Here is a 25,209-nt window from a genome sequence, read left to right on the forward strand (position 1 = left end):
GTGACTGAGCCACACTGGCCCACCCCTATAACTGAAAGCCCGAGGCTGCTGAGAGGAATAAGGTTCATTTCCTCCCAGCAGTGGGGCTCTAACATCAGTGAACATCGGGCAGCTGCAGAACGCTATTAACCTGCGGATTAACTCCACCTAAAGCACCATGGAATAAATGGTGCTATAATAATAAATAATAATCTAAATATCTGCAGGTTAATAGCATTTTTTACATGATCGATTCCCTTTAACATTATGACTAGTGATGAGCGAATATACTCGTTGCTCGGGTTTTCCCGAGCACGCTCGGGTGACCTCCGAGTATTTGTTAGTGTTCGGAGATTAAGTTTTCATTGCGGCAGCTGAATGATTTACAGCTATTAGCCAGGCTAACTACATGTGGGGGTTGCCTGGTTGTTAGGGATGATCGGCGGAGGTGCTGGATGTCGGACCCCAGCCGATCAGAGATTGATGACCTATCCTAAAGATAACTCATCAATGTGAAAGTAGTGGACAACTATTTTAAGTGACATAACATTCAAAGGTTCATCCCAACACAATTAAGAGGCAAGTAATGGAGCGGCAACCAAAGCGCTCCTCTCCAGGCACAGGATATGACTAGTAGCACAACAAGACATTTACAAGGGTGTGTCTCTAGGGCAGGCAGCAGCACAGAACAGTAAATGTAAGGTGAACATGCGCATCAGGAGATACAGCCTGTGAGGCCAATGGGGGAACACCCGCCAGCTCCTATTTGGTAATACATGTTGGACCTCTTGCTGTGTACATTACACGCTTCCGGACAGAGGAATCTACTGTCCTGCCTGCACAGTACAGCTTCAGTTACCTTTTGTAACAATATCTAAAAAATAAAATGTCACACTGGGTGGCTTACCCTGGAGGGGCGTAATTAAGCGGCTACCTGGTCTTCACCTGGTCTCTGATGGTGAGTTTAGGCTTAAGCTTTAGGTAGCCGCCAGATACCATTCCAGGGCAGTCCACGGTACTGCAGCAGAGTCAGGAGGTACTGTACTAAGAGTCAGGAGTTGGTGTGTCTCGCAGAACAGGAACACTGGCAGAACAGACACTGGTGCAGCTTCAGACTGGACGGTTGATTTAGATAGGACGCGTTCAGGAGCACAGGTATTCATTCAGACAGAATGGCTGGTTTTGACAGGATGAGTTCAGGAGCACAGGTATTCATTTAGACAGAATGGCTGGTCTTGACAGGATGAGTTCAGGAGCACAGGTTCTGTTTCAGACAGGATGGCTGGTTTAGACAGGCCGGGTTCAGGTTCTTGCAGATTCCGGTTCAGGTACAGACAGGATGGATTCAGGAACAGGGACCTAAAAACTATGTAGCAAGTGCAAGACTAACTAGACACTAAAGTTGTTCAGGCAGCTCCCTACAGGGGAGGGTGCCTAAAATACAGGATAGCTCCAAGCTATAGACTGGCAACACTTTACAGAGTGCGTGCGCTGCCCTTTTAAGAACCAGGGAGTGCGCACATGCCCTAAGCGAGTTGCTGGGTGACCTGCGTGGCATGCACAGACTCTGGGGCCTGGGAGACGGGACAGGAGGAACAGTAGAGCAGCTGTTGGCTTTCCTCCCGGGAAGCAAAGGTGGAACCATGCAAAGATGCTGGCGTAAAATATATCATAGTAGTGAAGTCACCCTTTTTCACAATAGAAATGTTACCCATTCTCGCCTTCCTACAGTAGTGATGTCCCCCATTGAGGCCCCAATACACTGATAATGTACCCCAGTATTGTCTCAAAACAGTATATTGGCCCCTATTCAGTATATGTCCCCCATTCTGGCCCCTATAGTTATAATTTCCCCCATTGTATCTGCAATACACTGATAATGTACCCCATTGTGGTCCAAAAACAGTATAATGTCCCTTATTCAATATAATGTAATATCACTCATTCTGAACCCCATGCAGTATAATGTCCCCCATTCAATATAATGTCTAACAGTGTAGCTTCCATACATTTATAATGTCCCCCATTGTGGCCCACTTACAGTACAATGTTCCCAATTCTGGCCCCTATGCAGTAATAATGTCTCCCTATGTGGCCCCATGCTGTAATAATTTCACACTTTAGATAGCAATTAAAAAACCATTCCATCCATATGTCCCACAACGAGCATTATCTGGTGAAGATGGTACTGTGAGATAACGTCATGAAACTCTGATGGTATAAGCTTACATATTGACCAAACATGAAAATGTGATAAAAAAACATTGTTGGGAATCGGTCCGTTCTTTGTATATGAGAAAAATCAATGTTTTCTGGACAAAATCATCATGTTGTAGCTACTGTTGATCTTTTATCCTCTTTTGCACAAATCAATTATTGTTACAATTAGGCCACGTTCACACATTCACTATTTGGTCAGTTTTTTACCTCAGTATATGTAAGCCAAAACCAGGAGTGGAACAATCAGAGGAAAAGTATAAGGGCTCATACTCAAATGCGAGAAACTCGGATGAGTCTCGCACTTTAATACCCGGCGCTGCACCCGGCACTCAGGAGCTGAGCGTGTGGCTGCATGTATTGCTACGCGGCCGCACGCTCCGATCCGACTGCCGGGTATTGACGTGTGAGACTCATCCGAGTTTCTCGCATGTGAGAATGAGCCCTTATAGAAACACGTCACCACTTCTGTATTTATCACCCACTCCTGATTTTGGCTTACAAATACTGAGGTAACATACTGACCAAATATTGATAATGTGACCGTGGCCTTAGATAAAAGGTAGTGAAAAAAGGCTTTATGTTTAGGCCTCATTCATATATTAGGGATTTTTGTCTAATGCAAAAAATAAACGGACTGATTATCCTCAGTGTTTTGGATCAGAGTTTCACCAGATTTTTTGTAGCACAAAACGTTTTTCTGCAGCTCCTATCAAACAAATCTGAGAATCGGAGAGCCCATGGATGACAGACGTATAGCATCAGATATCTGTCCAATTTTTTCCACTGACCTATGGACTTGCATTTTTGAGTTTGATCCAAGACTCGTATCTGAATTGGGCATGTCTCCATGTTTTTGGTGGTGATCATCCGAACATGTTCATAGCCCCATAGACTAAAGGTACCTTCACACATAACGATATTGTTAACGATATCGTTGCTATTTGTGACGTAGCAACGATATCGTTAATGAAATCGTTATGTGTGACAGCGACCAACGATCAGGCCCCTGCTGGGAGATCGTTGGTCGCTGAGTAAAGTCCAGAACTTTATTTCGTCGCTGGACTCCCTGGAGACATCGCTGGATCGGCGTGTGTGACACCGATCCAGCGATGTCTTCACTGGTAACCAGGGTAAACATCGGGTAACTAAGCGCAGGGCCGCGCTTAGTAACCCGATGTTTACCCTGGTTACCATGCTAAAAGTAAAAAAAAACAAACAGTACATACTTACCTACCGCTGTCTGTCCTCCAGCGCTGCGCTCTGCACTCCTCCTGTACTGTCTGTGAGCCGGAAAGCAGAGCGGTGACGTCACCGCTCTGCTTTCCGGCTCCCAGACAGTACAGGAGGAGAGCAGAGAAGCAGAGCGCAGCGCTGGAGGACAGACAGCTGTAGGTAAGTATGTACTGTTTGTTTTTTTTTACTTTTAGCATGGTAACCAGGGTAAACATCGGGTTACTAAGCGCGGCCCTGCGCTTAGTTACCCGATGTTTACCCTGGTTACCGGCATCGTTGGTCGCTGGAGAGCGGTCTGTGTGACAGCTCTCCAGCGACCAAACAGCGACGCTGCAGCGATTCGGATCGTTGTCGGTATCGCTGCAGCGTCGCTAAATGTGAAGGGGCCTTAAGAACACAGGTACCTGAAAACCAGGCGTATGAATGAGCCCTAAGGCTACGTGCACCCGTTGCGGAAAGTCCTGCGGATTTTTCCGGACAGATTTTGGTAAATCCGCAGGTAAACCGCAGTGCCGAATTACCGCGGATTTACCACAATTTTGTGTGGATTTCACCTGCGGTTTTACACCTGTGGATTCCTATTATGGAGCAGGTGTAAACCGCTGCGGAATCCACACAAAGAATTGACATGCTGCGAAATAAACAAAGCTACGTTTCCGCGCAGTTTTTTCAGCAGCATGTGCACTGCGGATTTTGTTTTCCATAGGTTTACATTGTAATGTAAATGCATGGAAAACTGCTGCGAATCCGCAACGACAAATCCTCTGCGGATCCGCAGCAAAATCTGCAACGTGTGCACACACCGTTACTTTTTTCCAAAATGAAATGATTTTGAGGCCATAATGCGGCTTTGGCTCAGCGCTTTTTCAATGTGACGATCACCTCACATCGCTCTTTGTGATGGACGACACAATATTTTGCAGCCACTGTCGCCCTGTAACCCTACAACTGGTGGCAGTTAGCATCTAGTGACTTGTGGCAAACATTGGTCTGTGCTGTTTGGAGATCACTGAAGGGAGGAATAAAGGTCTGTGACATTATCCTAAAAGCCCCCTTGTCCATTATCAGTGGTTTGCAGCAGCAGTATTCCTGTGTCAGATAACGGAGGATAATGCCCCCTCTCCATGGCTGCTGGGGGGCTCCTGGCGTTATCTACACTGTGCAGGTGTACTCTGCCCCTTCTGAGGAAGGAGGTGGCCTGAGCTCGTGAGACTGCCTCCTCTCCTCCCTCCTCTGATGGATCAGGCTGCAGGAACCCCTGGATCTGCATTCCTCGGCTGCTCCTTCCTTCCCTCCCCTCCTCCTCCTCCTCCTCCTCCTCCTCCCTGTCAGTGGCAGCAGATGCTCAGTCTTGTAGTATGGGCTGATCAGCCAGCATCGCTCCTTGTGGCATTGGATTACCAGCAAAGTGCAGAAGACAGAAGGAGAACAGTCTCCTCAGCAGCCAAGGAGAAGGGGCACCTTACATTGCAGAGGTCAGGCGGCATGGTGAAGCTGGCCAGAGCCCAGGGAGAGGGGCTGATGTGCGCGATGGGCAGGGGGCTGCAGTACGTGCCCCTTGGCAGGCAGCAGCATGTACCCAGGAGGAATGGTGCTGGTCTCCTCCTCGCCTGCCCAGCACAGAGGTGCCTCTGCTGATGGATTAGCAGTCAGTGCAGGACTCACCTCCATAGAGTAGGTAAGACTTCTTCATCATCTCCTCCTTCATGGAGTCAGGGTGCTGTGCCTGTCCTCTCCTCTGTCTGCAACCTGTTCCATTCCCTCTTTGGCTTCCAGGTTGCTGTAAATGGAGAAATCCTCCAGCAGACAGGTGTGAATAGGAACAGAGCCAGCATTGTCTGCTGAGAGCAGTCACCTGAGAACCTTGTGTACAGTGGATTTCATGGCACATCATCTGCCAAGTCAGTGCCCCACACTTCTGCCATATCTCATGTCTCCCTGGCCTGTTGTCTGCATTACTGCATCAATCAATGACCTCTTCTCTATCCACCAACATTTCTGCTTTTTTTTCCATGACCCTTTAAATGCAAGAAATATTCAAAATGACTGTTTTTTAGTCTCAATGTAAAACCAAAATGTCATCGGTGTAACTTAAAATGTGATGTCATCCTACAGGGGAAGCGGTAGAGATTGGTAAGGCACCAGATTACGCTGCATGATGATTGACATTGCTGCCTGTATAGCCTCCAGTTCACACCGCCATACGTGGACCTGCTCTGCACCGCCACACACCGTGCTCTGTCCTTCACCTTAGAGGTTGGATGTCACGGTGCACTTGTCTAGACTATTGCACATTTGCCAGATTCTCCCTATTCTTTTTGATGATGAATTTTGGATTCATTTGCATTTTTTCCCCTTAGCCTTGTACTATGTATAATTCATCTGAAATGAATCTGATAGAAATCCATTATATGCTAGAGAATGAATAACATATTGATCTTTTCACAGTGATGTATTAATATATATGTTGATAGAATGAATAATATCATTAATAATAACAATCATCATTTTCTGCATTACGTCACATTCTGGGGATCCTGGTAAAGCAGCACATGACATGGAAAATGGAAGGTAGGCATGAAGAAAACTGTTGCATCCACGGACCCGACATCAGGAAATACTTGCTTTCCTGAATTCTGGATTTTTGTTTTATAGCTTTGCACTGTGCGGAATCTCATTTATTTTTTCCTAGAAATTTATGAATACATTTACAACTGGATATTACTATTTTTCCTAGGAAAGGAGCTGATCCTTATATACCGTAGCTAGACTGTTCTCACTGATTGGACAGAGGCAGATGGTGAATAGACACACAAGTCAACTAGCAACACTCAATTGTTAATTAATTTATGTATTTCGAGGAATAATAAGAGAGGAACGGCACAATGCCGAGGTCTAAGAAAACCCCAAAAAATCACAATTGTTCTATTATGGAGATTTCAAGTATTTACTAAAACAGACATGTCAGGAGGGACAAAAGCTCGGACTGCTCAGCTTTGTTTGCATTTCCTTTATTAAAATTCTGGATCATCTTTTTTTTACAACTCTACATTATTATGCAGTTCCGCTGTTCTAGTAGAAATGTATGGTTACATTTACATCTGGGTGGTACCATTTCTCTTGTCAAAGGGGCGTGTTGCTACATAGTAATGACAGCAATGATTGGACAATGCCACTGTATGGAGGAACACCCCCTAACTGCTGACAACCGGCTGTCATTATATTCGTAAAATTTTAGGAGGAATAACAGAAGAACAGCACAACATTAAACCATTTACAAAAGGGGATGTCGAATTGTTATAATGTGGAGAATGCGATTATATAAAAAAAAAAACACTCATCAAGACAGTCAATAGATCCACATGTACGTTTATCAATTTCCCTATTTTTATAGGAGCTGATGTGCAATACCTGGCAATGGCCACTAAACCGTGAATGGCGCTGTTACGCTTCATTCAATGTTTAGATCTTTTTGCTGTTGGAGGTGATAACAGCTGATTCGTGGGGGTGTCGGGTATCGGACTCCCACTGATCAATCTATCCTAGGTCATCACATGTTCACATGTGATGTTTTTGCAGCTCATTTAGTGCGTAAAATAACAGAGTTTTACAGTACCGACATAATCCTTGAGATTTCTGAAATCTCATGCACACAGTGCTTTTTTTCCCACATGAATTTTGAACGAATGTATCATACAAACATAAACATTGCATAAAATGGTATGAATAAAACGTGACAATGCGCAGCATTTTTCATACTAACACTCTGGTTTTTGATGCAGGAAAAATGCTGCAATTACGCAACATGTGATGGTCACTAACAAGAGGTCCCTCTATTGCTAAACAATTGGGGGAGAACTTTACTTGGAATCAAGTACGGTACATTGGGCCATGTAAATGCATAGTATTGACTTCTAAACTAATGGTTATATATGTAAATAATACCAATATTGTGGAACATCAGAACAGCTGCGCTATCTTGGAAAAATCTTCACATTTATAGTTCTATCTTTGCAGCATATTACACTGTTCCACATATTTTCAGAAGTTGTCAGGTTCAGTTATGAAATGAGCCATTTCTTAATGAGGTTGACCTCCTGAATTCAAATCTGACAATTACATTTTTAGTTGGCTCTTGTTACTATTTCAAAAAGTTTTCCTTTTACTGCTACATGCAATTAATGCATTATCGTTTTTGCAAATACAGGTCCTTCTCAAAAAATTAGCATATAGTGTTAAATTTCATTATTTACCATAATGTAATGATTACAATTAAACTTTCATATATTATAGATTCATTATCCACCAACTGAAATTTGTCAGGTCTTTTATTGTTTTAATACTGATGATTTTGGCATACAACTCCTGATAACCCAAAAAACCTGTCTCAATAAATTAGCATATCAAGAAAAGGTTCTCTAAACGACCTATTACCCTAATCTTCTGAATCAACTAATTAACTCTAAACACATGCAAAAGATACCTGAGGCTTTTATAAACTCCCTGCCTGGTTCATTACTCAAAACCCCCATCATGGGTAAGACTAGCGACCTGACAGATGTCAAGAAGGCCATCATTGACACCCTCAAGCAAGAGGGTAAGACCCAGAAAGAAATTTCTCAACAAATAGGCTGTTCCCAGAGTGCTGTATCAAGGCACCTCAATGGTAAGTCTGTTGGAAGGAAACAATGTGGCAGAAAACGCTGTACAACGAGAAGAGGAGACCGGACCCTGAGGAAGATTGTGGAGAAGGACCGATTCCAGACCTTGGGGAACCTGAGGAAGCAGTGGACTGAGTCTGGTGTGGAAACATCCAGAGCCACCGTGCACAGGCGTGTGCAGGAAATGGGCTACAGGTGCCGCATTCCCCAGGTAAAGCCACTTTTGAACCATAAACAGCGGCAGAGGCGCCTGACCTGGGCTACAGAGAAGCAGCACTGGACTGTTGCTAAGTAGTCCCAAGTACTTTTTTCTGATGAAAGCAAATTTTGCATGTCATTCGGAAATCAAGGTGCCAGAGTCTGGAGGAAGACTGGGGAGAAGGAAATGCCAAAATGCCTGAAGTCCAGTGTCAAGTACCCACAGTCAGTGATGGTGTGGGGTGCCATGTCAGCTGCTGGTGTTGGTCCACTGTGTTTCATCAAGGGCAGGGTCAATGCAGCTAGCTATCAGGAGATTTTGGAGCACTTCATGCTTCCATCGGCTGAAATGCTTTATGGAGATGAAGATTTCATTTTTCAGCACGACCTGGCACCTGCTCACAGTGCCAAAACCACTGGTAAATGGTTTACTGACCATGGTATTACTGTGCTCAATTGGCCTGCCAACTCTCCTGACCTGAACCCCATAGAGAATCTGTGGGATATTGTGAAGAGAAAGTTGAGAGACGCAAGACCCAACACTCTGGATGAGCTTAAGGCCGCTATTGAAGCATCCTGGGCCTCCATAACATCTCAGCAGTGTCACAGGCTGATTGCCTCCATGCCACGCCGCATTGAAGCAGTCATTTCTGCCAAAGGATTCCCGACCAAGTATTGAGTGCATAACTGAACATTATTATTTGATGGTTTTTTTGTTTGTTATTAAAAAACACTTTTATTTGATTGGATGGGTGAAATATGCTAATTTATTGAGACAGGTTTTTTGGGTTATCAGGAGTTGTATGCCAAAATCATCAGTATTAAAACAATAAAAGACCTGACAAATTTCAGTTGGTGGATAATGAATCTATAATATATGAAAGTTTAATTGTAATCATTACATTATGGTAAATAATGAAATTTAACACTATATGCTAATTTTTTGAGAAGGACCTGTATAAAGATGCAGAATATTTTGTTATGCCAATTTTCTGATATTTATTTAGCGGAAACTTAGCAACAATTCAAATAACTAACACATGTGTAAAACACCATTCTGAATTATAAAGAGTTACAGAAATTGCACTAAAAAATGTGGTTTTTATTCAGTGACAACTCTTTTTTGCTTGTCTCTTGTACTCCTGCATCGGTTCATCTCTTACAATTGTCCAACGGTAATCTGCAAGCATTGATCGACTCCATTTTACTTGATATCTTTTCTCTATAGCCGCAATTGCACTTACCGTTCTCGTCCCTCACTGCTCCGCAGTTTGGTGGAAAAAAGTTTAGATGCGAATCTAACTATCTGCTCTTGAGTTTTCCAAAAAATTAGTTGCCATTAATGCGAATGCCACCCATGCAGCCTTTTCTTTGCCCTGCAGCAAACGAAGAAACTCCTCATCTTGAAGAAGCTTACAAACCTGAGGTCCAATAAAGACTCTTCCTTTATCATTGCTTCTCTTAACTGTGGCAATTTATCAGTGAGATACTTGAATGCTTTTGCATTTTTATCCATTGCTTTACAAAGTTCTTTATTAGACTCAACTTGATATGCAGTGGTGGTAACAAAATCTTATGTGGAAGTTCTAGATGTAGGACATTTTTGTTCCTTGGCTGAAGTGAATGTCGGAGAGACCAGTCTTTTATGTTGTAATGATATTCTCTTGCACGACTACGACTATCCTTCCCACACAAAAAGCAGCAGTACTTTGTATATCTACCCTGGACACCAAGTAGATGGCAACCATCTATAAGTCACCACAAAGGGTCCATAAATTTTGGTAATAGTTCAAGCACCTCAACAACTGTTTCATGTTGTCATAGGTTTTTTTCATGTGGACTGCATAACCAACTGGAATTGGACGTAGTGCATTGCGATTATGCAGCAAGATGGCTTTTAGGCTTTTTTTGGATGAATCGATGAAAAGCCTTCTTTCCTTTGGATTATGACATATCTTCAGAGCTTCCATTAAAGGGAATCTGTCACCCCAAAAATGGCCTATAAGCTGCGGCCACCGGCATCAGGGGCTTATCTACAGCATTCTGTAATGCTGTAGATAAGCCCCCGATGTATCCTGAAAGATGAGAAAAACAGGTTTTATTATACTCACCCAGAGGCGGTCCCGCTGCGGTCCGGTCTGATGGGCGTCGCAGTCTGGGTCCGGCACCTCCCATCTTCATACGATCATGTCCTCTTGTCTTCTTGCTGCGGCTCCTGCGCAGGCGTACTTTGTCTGCCCTGTTAAAGGCCGAGCAAAGTGCTGCAGTGCGCAGGTGCCGGGAAAGGTCAGAGAGGCCCAGCGCCTGCGCACTGCAGTACGCCTGCACAGGAGCCACGGCAAGAAGACAAGAAGAGGACGTCATCGTATGAAGTTGGGATGCGCCAGACCCGGATCGCAACACCCATCAGACCCGAACCGCAGCGGGAGCGCCCCTGGGTGAGTATAATATAACCTGTTTTTCTTATCTTTCAGGTTACATCTGGGGCTTATCTACAGCATTACGGAATGCTGTAGATAAGCCCCTGATTCTGGTGGCCTTAGGGTACCGTCACACTATACGATTTACCTACGATCACGACCAGCGATATGACCTGGCCGTGATCGTAGGTAAATCGTAGTGTGGTCGCTGGGGAGCTGTCACACAGACAGCTCTCCAGCGACCAACGATGCCGAGGTCCCTGGGTAACCAGGGTAAACATCGGGTAACTAAGCGCAGGACCGCGCTTAGTTACCCGATGTTTACCCTGGTTACAAGCGTTAAACTAAAAAAAAACAAACAGCACATACTTACATTCTGGTGTCCGTCAGGTCCCTTGCAGTCTGCTTCCCGCACTCAGTGACTGCCGGCCGTAAAGTGAAAGTGAAAGCACAGCCGCTGTGCTCTGCTTTCACTTTACGGCCGGCAGTCACAGTGCGGGAAGCAGAGACGGCAAGGGACCTGACGGACACCAGAATGTAAGTATGTGCTGTTTTTTTTTTTTTAGTTTAACGCTTGTAACCAGGGTAAACATCGGGTAACTAAGCGCGGTCCTGCACTTAGTTACCCGATGTTTACCCTGGTTACAAGCGAACGCATCGCTGGATCGCATCGCTAGATCGGTGTCACACACACCGATCTAGCGATGACAGCGGGAGATCCAGCGATGAAAGAAAGTTCCATACGATCTGCTACGACGTACGATTCTCAGCAGGATCCCTGATCGCTGCTGCGTGTCAGACACAGCGATATCGTAACGATATCGCTGGAACGTCACGAATCGTACCGTCGTAGCGATCGAAATGTTATAGTGTGACGGTACCCTTAGATTATAGGCTATTTTTGGGGTAACAGATTCCCTTTAAACTGTTGATGTTGTTGCATGCCACAAAATCGCCCTCTATGAAGAAGTATTGGACAAGATCTTTATCAATGTTGCGCAAGGAAGAAATCCAAACATCACCTGCTAGGAGATTACACTGCTGTAGCCTGGAACCTGAGAGCTCAGCCTTACTCTTAGTCAGATCCAAGTCTGTAACAAGAGATCGTTCATTTCACTTTGTTATAAGATGTGGTTCAGTAGAGTTTGCTGACTGAAAGTCTGTGTCGTGAGAGGTAGATTCTTCATGCCAACCAGCGCCCTCTTCTTCCTCACTTGACTTGACTGAAAATGTTTGTGGTGCTTTTGAAACCGGCATTTCTTCTGTATATGGTACTAGGCGTTTGCAGATAGAATGTTTGGATACTGTAAAATCCACTTCTTCCTTGAAACTCCATTCCTAATGGGGGGCACCATGCAGAAATTGTAATTGGTGGTGAGATCGGTTTACGCTCTCCAGATCATTAGGTCTGCAAAAGGCACAGATTGCCTCTTCCCATGCAACCACTGGGTAAGATGCAATGCACAGTTATTGCAGCATATGTGTGGAACTCTCAGGCCCGGATTTAGGGGTGGGCCCAAGGGGCCCGGGCCCTGGGCCACCCACCAGGCGGGGGCCTTCCACCAACATAGGGATAAATATCTCAAAACATGTAAAATACACGTCTCTTTGCTGTGAACCGCTTCTAATGTTAAGGAACATTTAACAAACGAGAAACTATTGAATGTGTAGGGACCTGGCTATGGTCCTACATCTCAGTGGCTGGCGCAGAGCGGCAGAGTCATGGCACCTGACCTGCATCAGCATCCACTGACCTGGCTAGCCTAGCCAGACTTCCTTAGTACCCCCCTGTACCTAATGCTTAGCTTATGGCATGCGGCAGCCTTCTCCGATCCCAACAGAAGCTTCTAGGCGCTACCTATTCAGCAACACACAAAACTGATCTAAACACTGCTGTGGCATCACTGACCAGCTTAAAAAACTATGTCGCATCAAAGCGTGACTCCTTCAAAATTTATGAGAAGCAAGGCGAAGAGCTGCCTGGTTCATCTGAGTTTGTTCAGACGATAACTCGACACTGGCGCCGAAACGTGTGTCTCAATCCATTGGATTATGGCCATACGGAAGAAGTACAACTCAGCCCTTCTGAAAAATACAGAACAGAATCTTTCTTGCCTATCATTGATCAGTTTATCGCTTCTCTTGATCAACGTCTTCAAGCATATAATGATATATAAAGCAAATTTAGCTTTTTTAGCCATCTGACAGAACTGTCCTCAGAAGAGCTTAAGGCCACAGCAGAGCAACTCGTCAGGTCTTATTCAGATGACTTGGACATTACATTTATCGATGAACTGTGTCAGTTTGTAACATTTGCCAATTTATTCACAGATGAGGAGCCAAAAGATATCAGCGCTAAACTTTTCATGTGCAAGCTTATCATGGAAAAGGGTGAGCAGGACACTTTCCCAAATATTGAGATAGCTCTAAGGATATATCTTATTTTGATGGTAGCAAACTGCAGTGGTGAGTATTCCTTCTCAAAACTCAAATTAGTTGAAAACCGGTTAAGGACATCCATGAAGCAGGAACGACTTGTAAATTTGGCTATCATGAGCATCGAGTCAGATATAGTGCATGAATTGGATTTTAGTGACATCATTAGTGATTTTGCAGCATGAAAATCAAGGAAAGTGCTTGGATTGTAAAAAATGAATGATTTTACCTGAATTACTCTGCGTAAATGATTTTTGTAACTAAACTTGCGTTCGTTTCATTTTGTGTTTTTGCATTACATATTGCAACACCTTGAAAAATGGGCCTCCCTCCAACATGGGCCCCGGGCCACCCACCTCTTAAATCCGGCCCTGGGAACTCTTGTCCTGATCTCCTATTCTGCAGTCAAATTACAGGTTGTAGGCTTTCCTTATCATGGTAGTCAAGTTTTGCCTTTATAATGCAAAAGTGACTTCTCATATGTAGAAAAACTATTCAGTTTGTTAATACAAGAATGAGGCATATCTGAAAAAACATATAGGAACATGTCAATATGCTAAGAAACTAAGCTAAGAAATCCTAAAACTATATACCTTACACAGAGAGTATTTATGAAAGTAAGTAATGCAACTGTTATTAGGATTACAACATCGGAGCTGAGTTGGTATTTTTTGATTGGTCCCCCTATGATGATAATGTAGTATATACTGAAGGTTCAATAGACGATCTAATAGACTAGTTACTAACAATGCAATCATGATGATGAAACAATAAAGACACAATTTTTATACAAGCCTGCATATAAGGTGTCATAATTACAACCTTCTCTGGATCTTGAAAACTAGAGCCAATCAGAAAATTTAAGGTTAATATTTGTTTTCAGCTCCATAATATTAGTTAAGCTCAACTGTTTTGGTCTCTGAGCCAATTTGGCTGTAGAGCAGTGTTACCATTCACAGGCTCACAACCTGTCAGATTCTTAGACACTAATCACACGGAATAGATTACCGTGTAGTCTTGCGGGGAATAATTACTAAAACTTAATTTCTAATTCCTTTATGATAACAATAACCCTAAGGGTAGGGAAGATGGTGCAGTGGTGGTATGGCTGGCCGCTGGTTACCAAAAGTCCGTTCACAACTATGGCCAAATGTCACACAATTATGGTACTTAATCGCATAACAATTAGCAGACCATGGGTATGCGGAAATTCAGCCTCTACACCAGTGTTTCTCAACTCCAGTCCTCAAGACCCACCAACAGGTCATGTTTTCAGGATATCCTTAGTATTGCACAGGTAAAAATTTCATCCCCTGCTCAAGCATTGATTCCATCACCAATGCAATGTTAAGGAAATCCTGAAAAAATGACCTGTTGGTGGGTCTTGAGGACCGGAGTTGAGAAACACTGCTCTACACCATTGCTGTATTTACTTGCCTGTATTAGGAGGGTGATGAACAAAGATGTGAACATAGCATGTTTAGGCCACATACACACAGCAGCCGATTCTTTTATCTGAGTGAATCCGGCCGATTATGCAAATGACTCTGATTAAACTCTGATCAGAGTTTAATCAGATGGTCAGCATAGTGCATGCCGATTCTTTCAGATTAGAGAATTGGAGCACACTGTGACTTGAAGGTAAAGGACAAAATGTCTGCATTGTGTCAGTGCACGGAAATTGGACTTCAGTTGGAAGTTATCCCATGCACCAGTAGGCAGTGTGTAATTGGTCTGTGGTGGCGCCACTAGCGTATTGAAGACTTACTGCTGCCTTCTCCTGCAGATTAAGACTGGTCATGTTGGGTCTTAGCAGCAGAACTTGTGATTATTTTGTTTTTGGGGCTTTCTATTGTGGAGGCAGTGCCAAAAATCAGGCAACCCTTCTAAGATGACGTCTTGTTTCTGCTTGGTGTGAAACAACCATTCTTCTGTTTGATCTGCTATAAGGTTTGCTCTGTGTTCTATCTTCAGGAGCGCATTGCTCCCCTGCCTGGCTCCCCGATTGTCTTTAGGTGGTGTGCTAATGATGATTGACAGTTTAGACCGTGATTGAGCCGCTTAGCCGATCTGTGCACCACCACTGATTGACTGCAGACGTGGCCACTAGTTAATGAGCGCTAACATTGAAATTCCCCCGAAAATGGAGAGGATGTTTAATGAGCGGTAAATTACTAAATTGTTTGTTTTTACCAGGACTCTGCAATTTTCCTGTTTATAAGGATGAGAAAACCCTTTTAACTAGAACCTCCATCATGTCTGCCAGTTTAGATTTCGATGGATTTCTATCCATGCCAACCAAGGCTTTTCACTGTCTCCCTTTGTGCATTCTATGCCACCTTCTGTTTCTTAGTTCTCAGACACTCACTTGCAGGTTCCTCCTCTCTTGAAACGATTATCATTTTACATTAAACGCTTTAGAACTGATAAAAGCTCGTTGAAGTTTCTTGTGTTTTAAAGACAATTGCAACAAGGAAAGAAGTAATGTAGTGGGAAGTGCTGGCAAACTGACAAGATTTTGACAAAGTGGAGGTGACGGCTGGACACAAGAGACTGAGATGTGCAGCACGTCTTCCAGCTGAGAGGAGGAATACGATGAGCAGAAGAGACTTCTAGTGTTACCCAGTCTGGTGATAATTAATATGCAGGCAATTACATTACTGTACAAAATTATCCCCTTTATTAATACTAGGCATCATTATGAATGACTACCTGGTTTTATATTTTAAAGCGATAATTTAAGTGCACTTTTCTCTACAATCTCTTAACAATGAGCTCCATATGTGACAATGGCGGAAGTCTATGAACCCCCTGATAATTCAGATGTTAGCAGATTAACACATTAACAAATAACACTCTCCATGCATATAGCATTATATTGTTTGCACTGTTCTTGAATTTTTACCTTCTTGTACAATTTAGCCTCCAATGATGAAGGATTTATTAATTATAATCGCTAAACACTTTAGGCCACATTTTCAATCATCTCTCACTCTATTTAAACACTTTTTAAAGTGACCCTCTTTGGAAAGTACAAAGTACAGCATTTTTTTATTGAAAGGAAGGAACCGTTGTGCTACAGATGCTTAAGGGGTCTTCAGATAATCAACCCCTTTACCAAAGCAAGACCATTAGTCATTTTGAGTGACCATGGAACCTGTATTGGAAATATAATTCGGCACACATATGCCATAGGTACTTTGGGCCCAATTCATTATTTCATTTGCCTATTTTTCAATTCCACCTAATTCTTCTTTAGACTCTTTTTTGTGTTCGCATGTTGTTTTTTAGTGCTCACCTTTGTAGACGGAGTTTAGGTTTTCCAGAAGTTTTCACCAGTTTCATAATTTGTGACTTTTCAAAAAGTTGCAAAATTTGTTGCAAATGTACTCCTGCCTTGTCCCTAGACTGATTTTATGTATCACAGTTATTTTGTGCCATTTTGCAAACTGTTCAACTTTTCGTGCCAAAAAGCTCAGGGGCTCTCCAAATGCAACTTGGCATCCTATCTCAATTCCAGTAAATTTTGCATTGAAAAGTCAAACGGCGCTCCTTCCCTTCCGAGCTCTGCCGTGCGCCAAAACAGTGGTTTACTCCCATATTTGGGGTATCAGCTTACTCAGGACAAATTGCACAACAACTTTTTGGGTCCAATTTCTTTTATTACCCTTGGTAAAATAATACAAATTGGATCTGAAGTAAATTTTTTGTGCAGTTTTTAGATTGGTGTCACTTTTGGGCATTTTCTATCATATAGACCCCTCAAAGTCTGATCAACTTTTAAAGTAGACATGTGGGAAATGTTACTTATTAAGTATTTTGTGTGACATATCTCTGTGATTTAAGGGCATGAAAACTCAAAATGGAAAATTGCAAAATGTTCACAATTTTCGCCAAATTTCTATTTTCTCACTAATAAACGCAAGTAGTATCAAGGAAATGTTACCACTAACATGAAGTACAATATGTCACGAGAAAACAATGTCAGAATTACCGGGATTCATGCAAGCATTCCAGAGTTATAACCTCATAAAGGGACAGTGGTCAGAATTGTAAAAATTGGCCCGGTCATTAACGTGCAAACCACCCTTGGGTATAAAGGGATTAAGCTTATAGCTTGACCAGTGTATACGTCTTAATATAATATTTTGGGATCTCAGAAATACATTTTCAGTGGACTCCAAATATTAAATGTGTTCACAGATTTTTTAGATAACTCTCTTAGTTATTCTCTTAGGAGAATAGCTTAGTTTCCAAAGTCATGCTATTATACAAACCTCTGTCTAAGGCCTCAATCAGACATCCATGTTGCACGTATGTGTTGTATATTGCTTTTTGTATATTGTTTTTTTTTCATGGATTCAACACGTCCTGTCCAAATGTCCATGTTTTTCACGTTCCGTGTGTCAAAAACACATACAGCACATGGATGGCATCCGTGTTCCATCCATGTGATGTCCGTATTTAAGGAGAGGAGAAGCTTTGTAGTTTATCCATCCATGAAAAACATTGATGACACACCGATGGTAAAAATGGACACACGGATGACAACTGTACCATTTTTTCATGTACATGTTTAAACATGTGATTGAGGCCTAAAGTTGATGTCACTGTTATGCCCCTTGTAGATTGACACTCAATTCAAAGGTGATTTAAATATTTTTTTAGTGCAAAATGTCATAATTGTCCCAAAACAAGTCACCAAAAAGACGGTTATTAAGGATGTTTAACGACCGCCGATCGATAAATATTTGCTGATCAGCGGTTCATTGATAGCCGATTTACATGACTGCTCATCAGATGTGCACTGAGTGATCTGTAATAGATCGTTTAGTGCGCAAAGGTTTTCATTGTTCTCGGCAGTGAAAGTCTCGTTTACACAGGATGATGCACTGCCGAGCATGATGATGATTTCTGTAAACGCATGTTCATTGGGTGATCGGCACCCTGTTTAGACTGCAAGATTTTCATGAAAAGAGCTTTCCTAGGAACACTCATTTTCTATAATCTGGCAGTGTAAATGGGCCTTAATAATGATTGCATTGCTTTTTTAAACTTAGCATTGCCTGTTTATAGAAATCAGGAGCCGCAGTAAGCTCATTCTTCTCTGCTACACTACTACTATTGGGATCAAGCAACATTTCATGGGGAAAACAACCTTAATGTCCTTTTACACTGCATGATTATCACAAATGAGAGTTCCAAGTAATGATTGTTTCTTGGTAATCGGGTAGTGTAAACAAGCTGCAAATCACCCACCCAACAAGCAAAATGCTAAATCATCAGCTGAAATGATCGTTTGGTTTGCCCCCAAAAATAATCATTCTTGGCATCATATCCATCCTGGGTAAAATGAATGTGGTTTGCCAAAAACATTGGCAGCCTATGTGCACAGAATGGTCTGTTACTGCCCGTTCAGTGCACATCTGAAATGGGGTTGGCCTGTTTAAACAGGCTGTTAAACGACCAACAAACATGGGGGATCTTTTACCGTCATGCAACTCTAGTCATTAGGTGAAGATTCATTCACGTCCTTCATCTCACACTCATCCACTTCAGTGATCACACCTTGTCACAGGATCACATGCTGCTTAGGCTACTTTCACACTTGCGTTTTTCAGCTTCCGTCACAATCTGTCGTTTTTTGAGAATGCAGGATCCTGCATTTTCCCATAGACTTGTATTAGCGACGGATTGTGACGGATGGCCATCCGTTGCATCCGTCGTGCACTAGATGCGCCGTGTTTTGGCGGACCGTCGGCACGAAAAAACGTTCAATGTAACGTTTTTTTCGTACGTCGGATCCGCAATTTCCTACCACGCATGCGCTTCCGGAACTCCGCCCCCTCCTCCCCAGACTTTAGAATGGGCAGCGGATGCATTGAAAAGCTGCATCCGCTGCTCACGTCGTGCCAAATTTTCACAACGTGCGTCGGTACCTTGCGCCGACGCTTTGCGACGGAACTGTTCCGACGCAAGTGTGAAAGAAGCCTTAGTGGGTCACATCAAGAACTGACAGGCACATGACTGGGGTCATCAAATATGACATTTTTCAGGATATTTAAGCAACAACTAATAAATCCTTAATTGCTTGTCAAGAGAGAACTTTTTTTTGAAAATTTACAACACAAAATGCACTAAAGTTGCAGCTCAGATTGCACCTAAAACTGTTTATCATTAAACTGTCCTGAATATTTGCTATAACAAGGGACTTATTTATGGTGAGTCATAAAATGTGCCAGATTTATTAGTCATGTTCTTTTTAATTTAATGGAAAATATAAAATATTGGTGTAGAGTAAGCGACACAAAAGGTGGCATAAAGAAAAGTATCTGTCATGTTCAGTAGGATGCATCAAATTTATCACATGGCATGTCCCCTACTGTGATAAATTTGGCACAGTTTCTGCTTGTCTCCTCTATGTATATACTGTATTGTCTAAATTGAGGTCAGTATTCATACATCCTACCAATTGTTTCTTACTAAGATGGGTTTTATGGATTATTGGATTTAAAAGGAATCTGTCACCCCAAAATTCGAGTATAAGCTGTGGCCACCATCATCAGTGGCCTACAGCATTCTGTAATGCTGTAGACAAGCCCCCGATGTAACCTGCAAGATAAGAAAAACAGGTTAGATTATACTCACCCAGGGGCGGTCCTGGTGCGGTCCGGTCCGATGGGTGTCACGGTGCGGGTCCGGGGCCTCCCATCTTCATAGGATGACGTCCTCTTCTTGTCTTCCTGCCGCGGCTCCTGCACAGGAGTACTTTATCTGCCCTGTTGAGGACAGAGCAAAGTACTGCAGTGCGCAGGCGCCGGGAAAGGTCAGAGAGGCCCGGCGCCTGCGCACTGCAGTACTTTGCTGCAGATAAAGCACGCCTGCACAGGAGCCGCGGCAGGAAGACAAGAAGAGGATGTCATCGTAAGAAGATGGGAGGCGCCAGACCTGCACCGCGACACCCATCGGACCAGAACAGAACCGGGACCGCCCCTGGGTGAGTATAATCTAACGTGTTTTTCTTATCTTTCAGGATACATCGGGGGCTTATCTACAGCATTACAGAATGCTGTAGATAAGCCCCTGATGCTGGTGCCGCAGGTTATACTCGAATTTTGCGGTGAAAGATTCCCTTTAAAGGTGTTGTCCAGTAAAAACAAGTTATCCTTTGGATAGGTGATAACCTGCTGATCGGTGGGTGTCCAACGTTGAATTGTTATCCCCATTACAAAACAACACCGCAGGTCACATGCCCAACTGCTTCTACATTCATTCTCTATGAGTTGAGCACCGCGCTCGGCAACTCCATAAGGAATAAATGTAGCATGGTCAATCATGAACACTGCTGCTACAGTCTAACAAAGCTAAATATTCCCCATTGTGCTGATCGTTGCCGGTCACAGCAGTTGAACTTCCACTGATCAGCGAGTTATCACCTATCCATATTATCACTTACAGCTTCTTTAAAGAGAATCTGTCAGTAGGTTTTTGCTATGTAATCTGAGGGCAGCATGAGGTAGAGGCTGAGACACAGATTTAAGTGATGTGTCACTTATTAGGCTGTGTGCTGTTGTTTCCACACAGTGAATGTTTTATCACCAGGAGATTATCACTGCCTGGACTACAGCTCCTGTGAGTCCTGGTCCAACCAAGCCCCCTCTATGATAGTATCTTAGTATCAACAGACAATGTACATAGAAAACTGTTGTGTGGGTGGAGGCAGCTTTTGTGCTCTGCTACTTGCTACATCGAAAATCTCTTGATTGTATCACAACTGCTGAGTCCAGTAAACTAGGCGATACATCACTGGAATCAGGGTCTCTCTTCCTACATTATGCTGCTATCAGATGGGGTAGCAAAAACCTAATGACAGATTCCCTTACATACTTGTGGTTTTCTGGAATTCAGCCTGTTGTCTTATATGGGGTCATTTCCTTCCTAAATTCTACAGTAACCCTAACTATCCCTATAATTCCCAATAGTGGAGTTATTAAAGCATGGGTGTCAAAAAGGTATAAAAATCTTCCAAAAGTGAGTGCAAACACTGATACATAACATGCAGTCAGCTAAAAGCAACGCGTGCTGATTGTTAAAGGGGCGGTCATATTGGAGCATTCTGGTTCTCTATGAGATAGACACGGTGGAGAGTGGTTGCGAACAGCGCCTTTAGACGACCTAATACCACAGAGGATCCATTTTGCTGATATATGTGGCTGACCTTACAGAGCAGAAGACGATGTAATGTCACTGTGCAGTCAGTCATGTCTAGGAGCAATCATTCCACCACTTTCTATCAGCATTGATTGCACATATGCGTGAGACGCCTTCTGTGCCGCCATAGTGAGGTGTTATACACGCCGCAGTGCCTTGTTAGGCCGCTATGTTCCACAGTCTGGAGATATCAAACACCGCTCTTGATTTATTTAGATCATTTATATCCTTAACCCTCGTTATACTGGGCTGTATGCAGGCTTATCACACCATCTAGTGTGGAATAGGTATTCTCTATACTAGCTTTCTTTTTCCAAAATCATCATGAATCAAGTAGTTTAACACTAGGACTACTGGACTCGTGAACCCTGACTAGAACTACTGCAAGTAAGTAGTCAAAATGACTATACCAGTAGTCCTAGTGTTAAAGAGTATATTTGTTTAAGGTGACTTTTTATATTTACTGGCTATATGTGTACATGATGTGGAATAACACTATATCTAGCCATTTTATGTCTTTGACCCTAAACCAGTTTCCCCTTATACTGGCTCTATTTTAATTTTCAATTGTTTCTGAGCTAGTAGGTGGAGATGAGCTGCTATGATGTCTCCCATGCACAGTACACCCAGACCTGATACATGCCTTCTCTACTACCTGTATGTAGCACTTGTTCAGAAGCAGCAGCATGGAGGACATTTTTCAAAAAGTAATGAGCAGTGTGGCTGTAAATCCAGCACTGGAGTGAAATAAAACACTTACTAGAAAACAGCAGGACATCACTGTGACTCTGTCAATATACTCCTACCTTTTCCTTCTTGATGTTTCCATAGACTTCAGTAGGCAGTTATAGTTTTTTTTTACCTGTTTTTAAGACTGAACAATGATCTCAGGCCTGTGGGTGGGAGGTTATGGGTTAAAATTGGTGGCTAATAAATGGAAAAAAAAGCATATTTCTTAAAATGCAACATTTGTCCATTCACTTATGCCAAATTTGTTGAAATAATAGTGACCATTTAATATGCTGTATGAGGCTAAGTGCACAGTGTCAATGTCCACTGTTGGGCATATACGCTAATGCGAGATATGCCCGACAGTCTAGGGTCCTATAGGAACATTACATTTTACATTAGGAGCTGTTCCGTTATGTTGTTTCATCTTTCATTAATCTTATTTATGCCCATATTGAGTGGATTAAAGGAATAGTCACTGGTATCATTATAATAATGGTCATTTAGGCTGCCGTCACACTAGCAGTATTTGGTCAGTATTTTACCTCAGTATTTGTAAGCCAAAACCAGGAGTGGAACAAACAGAGGAAAAGTATAATAGAAACATATGCACCACTTCTGTATTTCTCACTCACTCCTGGTTTTGGCTTACAAATACTGAGGTAAAATACTGACCAAATACTGATAGTGTGACGGCCCGAATACCCGAGCGTACAGGCTCTTTAGCTTTTACACAGTTTTCATCCAACTTGAAGCAAGTTTTCATTATTTTCAGAATTTTTGCAATCTTCATTCCCCAAATTGCCTTTATTATGATTGAAATGTTGATTTTAATATATACGTACTTGTAACAACTGTATAACTGTATTGAGCAGATGCTATACTGTCTCATCAAATTGCAATGACTCACTGAAAATGTCTCTCGTTAAGGTTAAGTTCATGAAATGTGACAATAAACTGAATGTGAAATGATGCAGGAAGGATGACAAAAATCTTTGTCTGTAGGATTAAGGTTTATTTTAGCATCTTATTTGTTTTCTATAGTTTTTTTCATTCTCTATGAGTAGATTTTGTAGAGTGACTTTCTGAATTTTTTGTGGGTTATTCCCAAGATATTGAGTTATCCCTTATCAGCAGGATAGATGACTACTATACTGATTTCTGGTGGTCGGACTGCTTGCATCCATGGCTATCCCATTATCCCAAGACTGAGCCTCTGGAATTGGACAGCAGAGCTTTGCAGACCCCCCGTCTTGGTTGGAGTGGAGGTTTGCATGCTCAATCTCTGCTCCATTCATTGCCTATGGGATTGACTGAAATAGCCGAGTACGGTGGTCAGACCCCAAGTGATCTCATATCCTATGAATAACTTAATATTTTGGGAACAATACTTTAGATAGCACAAATTGTGCTATATCTGTGTATTGTATAGCACTACATTCTCTATACTGGCTTGTAGGGCAGTGATAGTGTTTGACCTGCTATGTGTGAAGAGGTGGATTTGCAATATTGGGGCTATGACTTAGTTTGGCTGGAAGGTTAAGATCTTAAATTCTAGAATTCAGAGGAGATCTACAAAATGTATTGACATAGAGAATAACATAAAACTCTGTCCTTTATGACATTTGTACCTTGTTTCCCTTTTCTCTCTAGTTGCTTCAAGGCTCCTCATCCATCCTGCTTGCAGGGACTTCATGCAGCCCCGATGCTCTGATGTATAGAGAGACACAGGAGAATGCCGTGCCTGTGTGCCTAGATAACCCATCATCGGTAAGCTCCCTATGTCTTCCTTTTCCTTTTATTTGTACTTCCTGGGGAGCCAAAAGGGCGAGATTGGAGGATTTATTGTATGTTTTAGTCCCCTGTAAAGCACACACACCTTTATGGGCAATCATTTGATGTGAAGGGTTTGCCTGATTTGACGGGTACACCCTGGAGCATCACTTGGGTTTAGTATTACGAAGCGGCACGTATCATCGCACATCCTAAGCACCATTTAATTTCACGCCAATTTAGCTAACCTGGCGTTCTGTATCCTGGGTGTACTCCTGCTGCTTGCAGGTGCAGATGGGGTTGGATGAACAGGCAGATAATATATTCTGTAAAACGCTTCTCATGTAATTACTGCAGACAATACCAACTACACCTAGAAGCACAAATGAACTAACGCACATAATCGGCAATTACGTAGTGCTGCGGAATAATAACAGCACTATCACAAAGGAGAGCAGATCATAATTTGTAAGAAAATGCATTGATGAGCGTTGGTCAGTGGACACAACATGGAGGCTTTGGGGTTTGGTCTTGGCCAAAATCCTGTTCATCTCTTTATGCTCAATTAACCTCCTCCTTCCAATATCCAGCAGGACATTTGTAATATTGAGCTCGGCACCAGATCACGACCACTTAGTGATCTGTAAATGTCTGCTAACCTCATCCAGTGGTCATAGACATACCGGTAATCATGTAATCATTTTTCTTTCAATGGCTCTGGATGGTCGCAGACGACATCAAAGGCCAGTTTTCCAAGTTTTAGTTACAAAAAAATGTTCAGCAACAGCCAAAGGAATATTTTCATTTTTGACTTGGAGGCATTGCTGATTTAGCATGTCATCTAGATCTCTAGCCAATGTGTCCGGTATATTTAGGGTCATCTTTACTTTATGATAGCAGTCAAGGGTGGGTTTGTCATTCAGAAAATTAATATGACCGCATAGGAGTTGTGTAAAAGCCAAAGGTATTTTATATGATTTTTCAGCCCCCAAAAATCCATAATTGTACAATATAAAGTAAGGCATATTCAATTATGCCAGGTGCCCCGATCATCAGATATCCGCTGTAGTTCTGGATTGGACAGCTCAACCTCAAGTCCTGTGCTTGACACTGCGTTTCTTTTGTTGTCATGTCATTCGTGCTGTGTGTTAAAGGGAATATGTCACCAGGTTTTTGCTACCTCATCTGATTGCAGCATAGTGTAGGCAAAGAGACCCTGATTCCAACAATGTATCACTTACTTTCCTTGGTGCAGCAGTTATGACAGAATTGAGTTTTTAGGTGTCGCTATACTAGCTAGCAGTTAGCAGAGCTGGGAAAGCTAACCCTGCTCACACCAGGCTCTCTAT

The 25,209-nt window shown here is 42.6% G+C and overlaps 1 protein-coding gene across 8 annotated transcripts in view; it reads left to right on the top strand.

Annotated features, from left to right (window-relative positions):
* The window catches only part of SRCIN1 (SRC kinase signaling inhibitor 1), a 588,753-nt gene that overhangs the window by 360,342 nt on the left and 203,202 nt on the right, over positions 1–25,209 (top strand). For all 8 annotated transcript variants that reach the window (XM_069751703.1, XM_069751702.1, XM_069751696.1 and 5 more), the window contains exon 3: positions 23,741–23,857. In XM_069751703.1, coding sequence (XP_069607804.1) covers positions 23,741–23,857 — 117 coding nt within the window. The remainder of the gene's footprint in view (positions 1–23,740; positions 23,858–25,209) is intronic.

This window comes from Ranitomeya imitator, chromosome 2, assembly GCF_032444005.1.
Source record: "Ranitomeya imitator isolate aRanImi1 chromosome 2, aRanImi1.pri, whole genome shotgun sequence".
In the NCBI taxonomy this organism is placed as follows: Eukaryota; Metazoa; Chordata; class Amphibia; order Anura; family Dendrobatidae; genus Ranitomeya; species Ranitomeya imitator.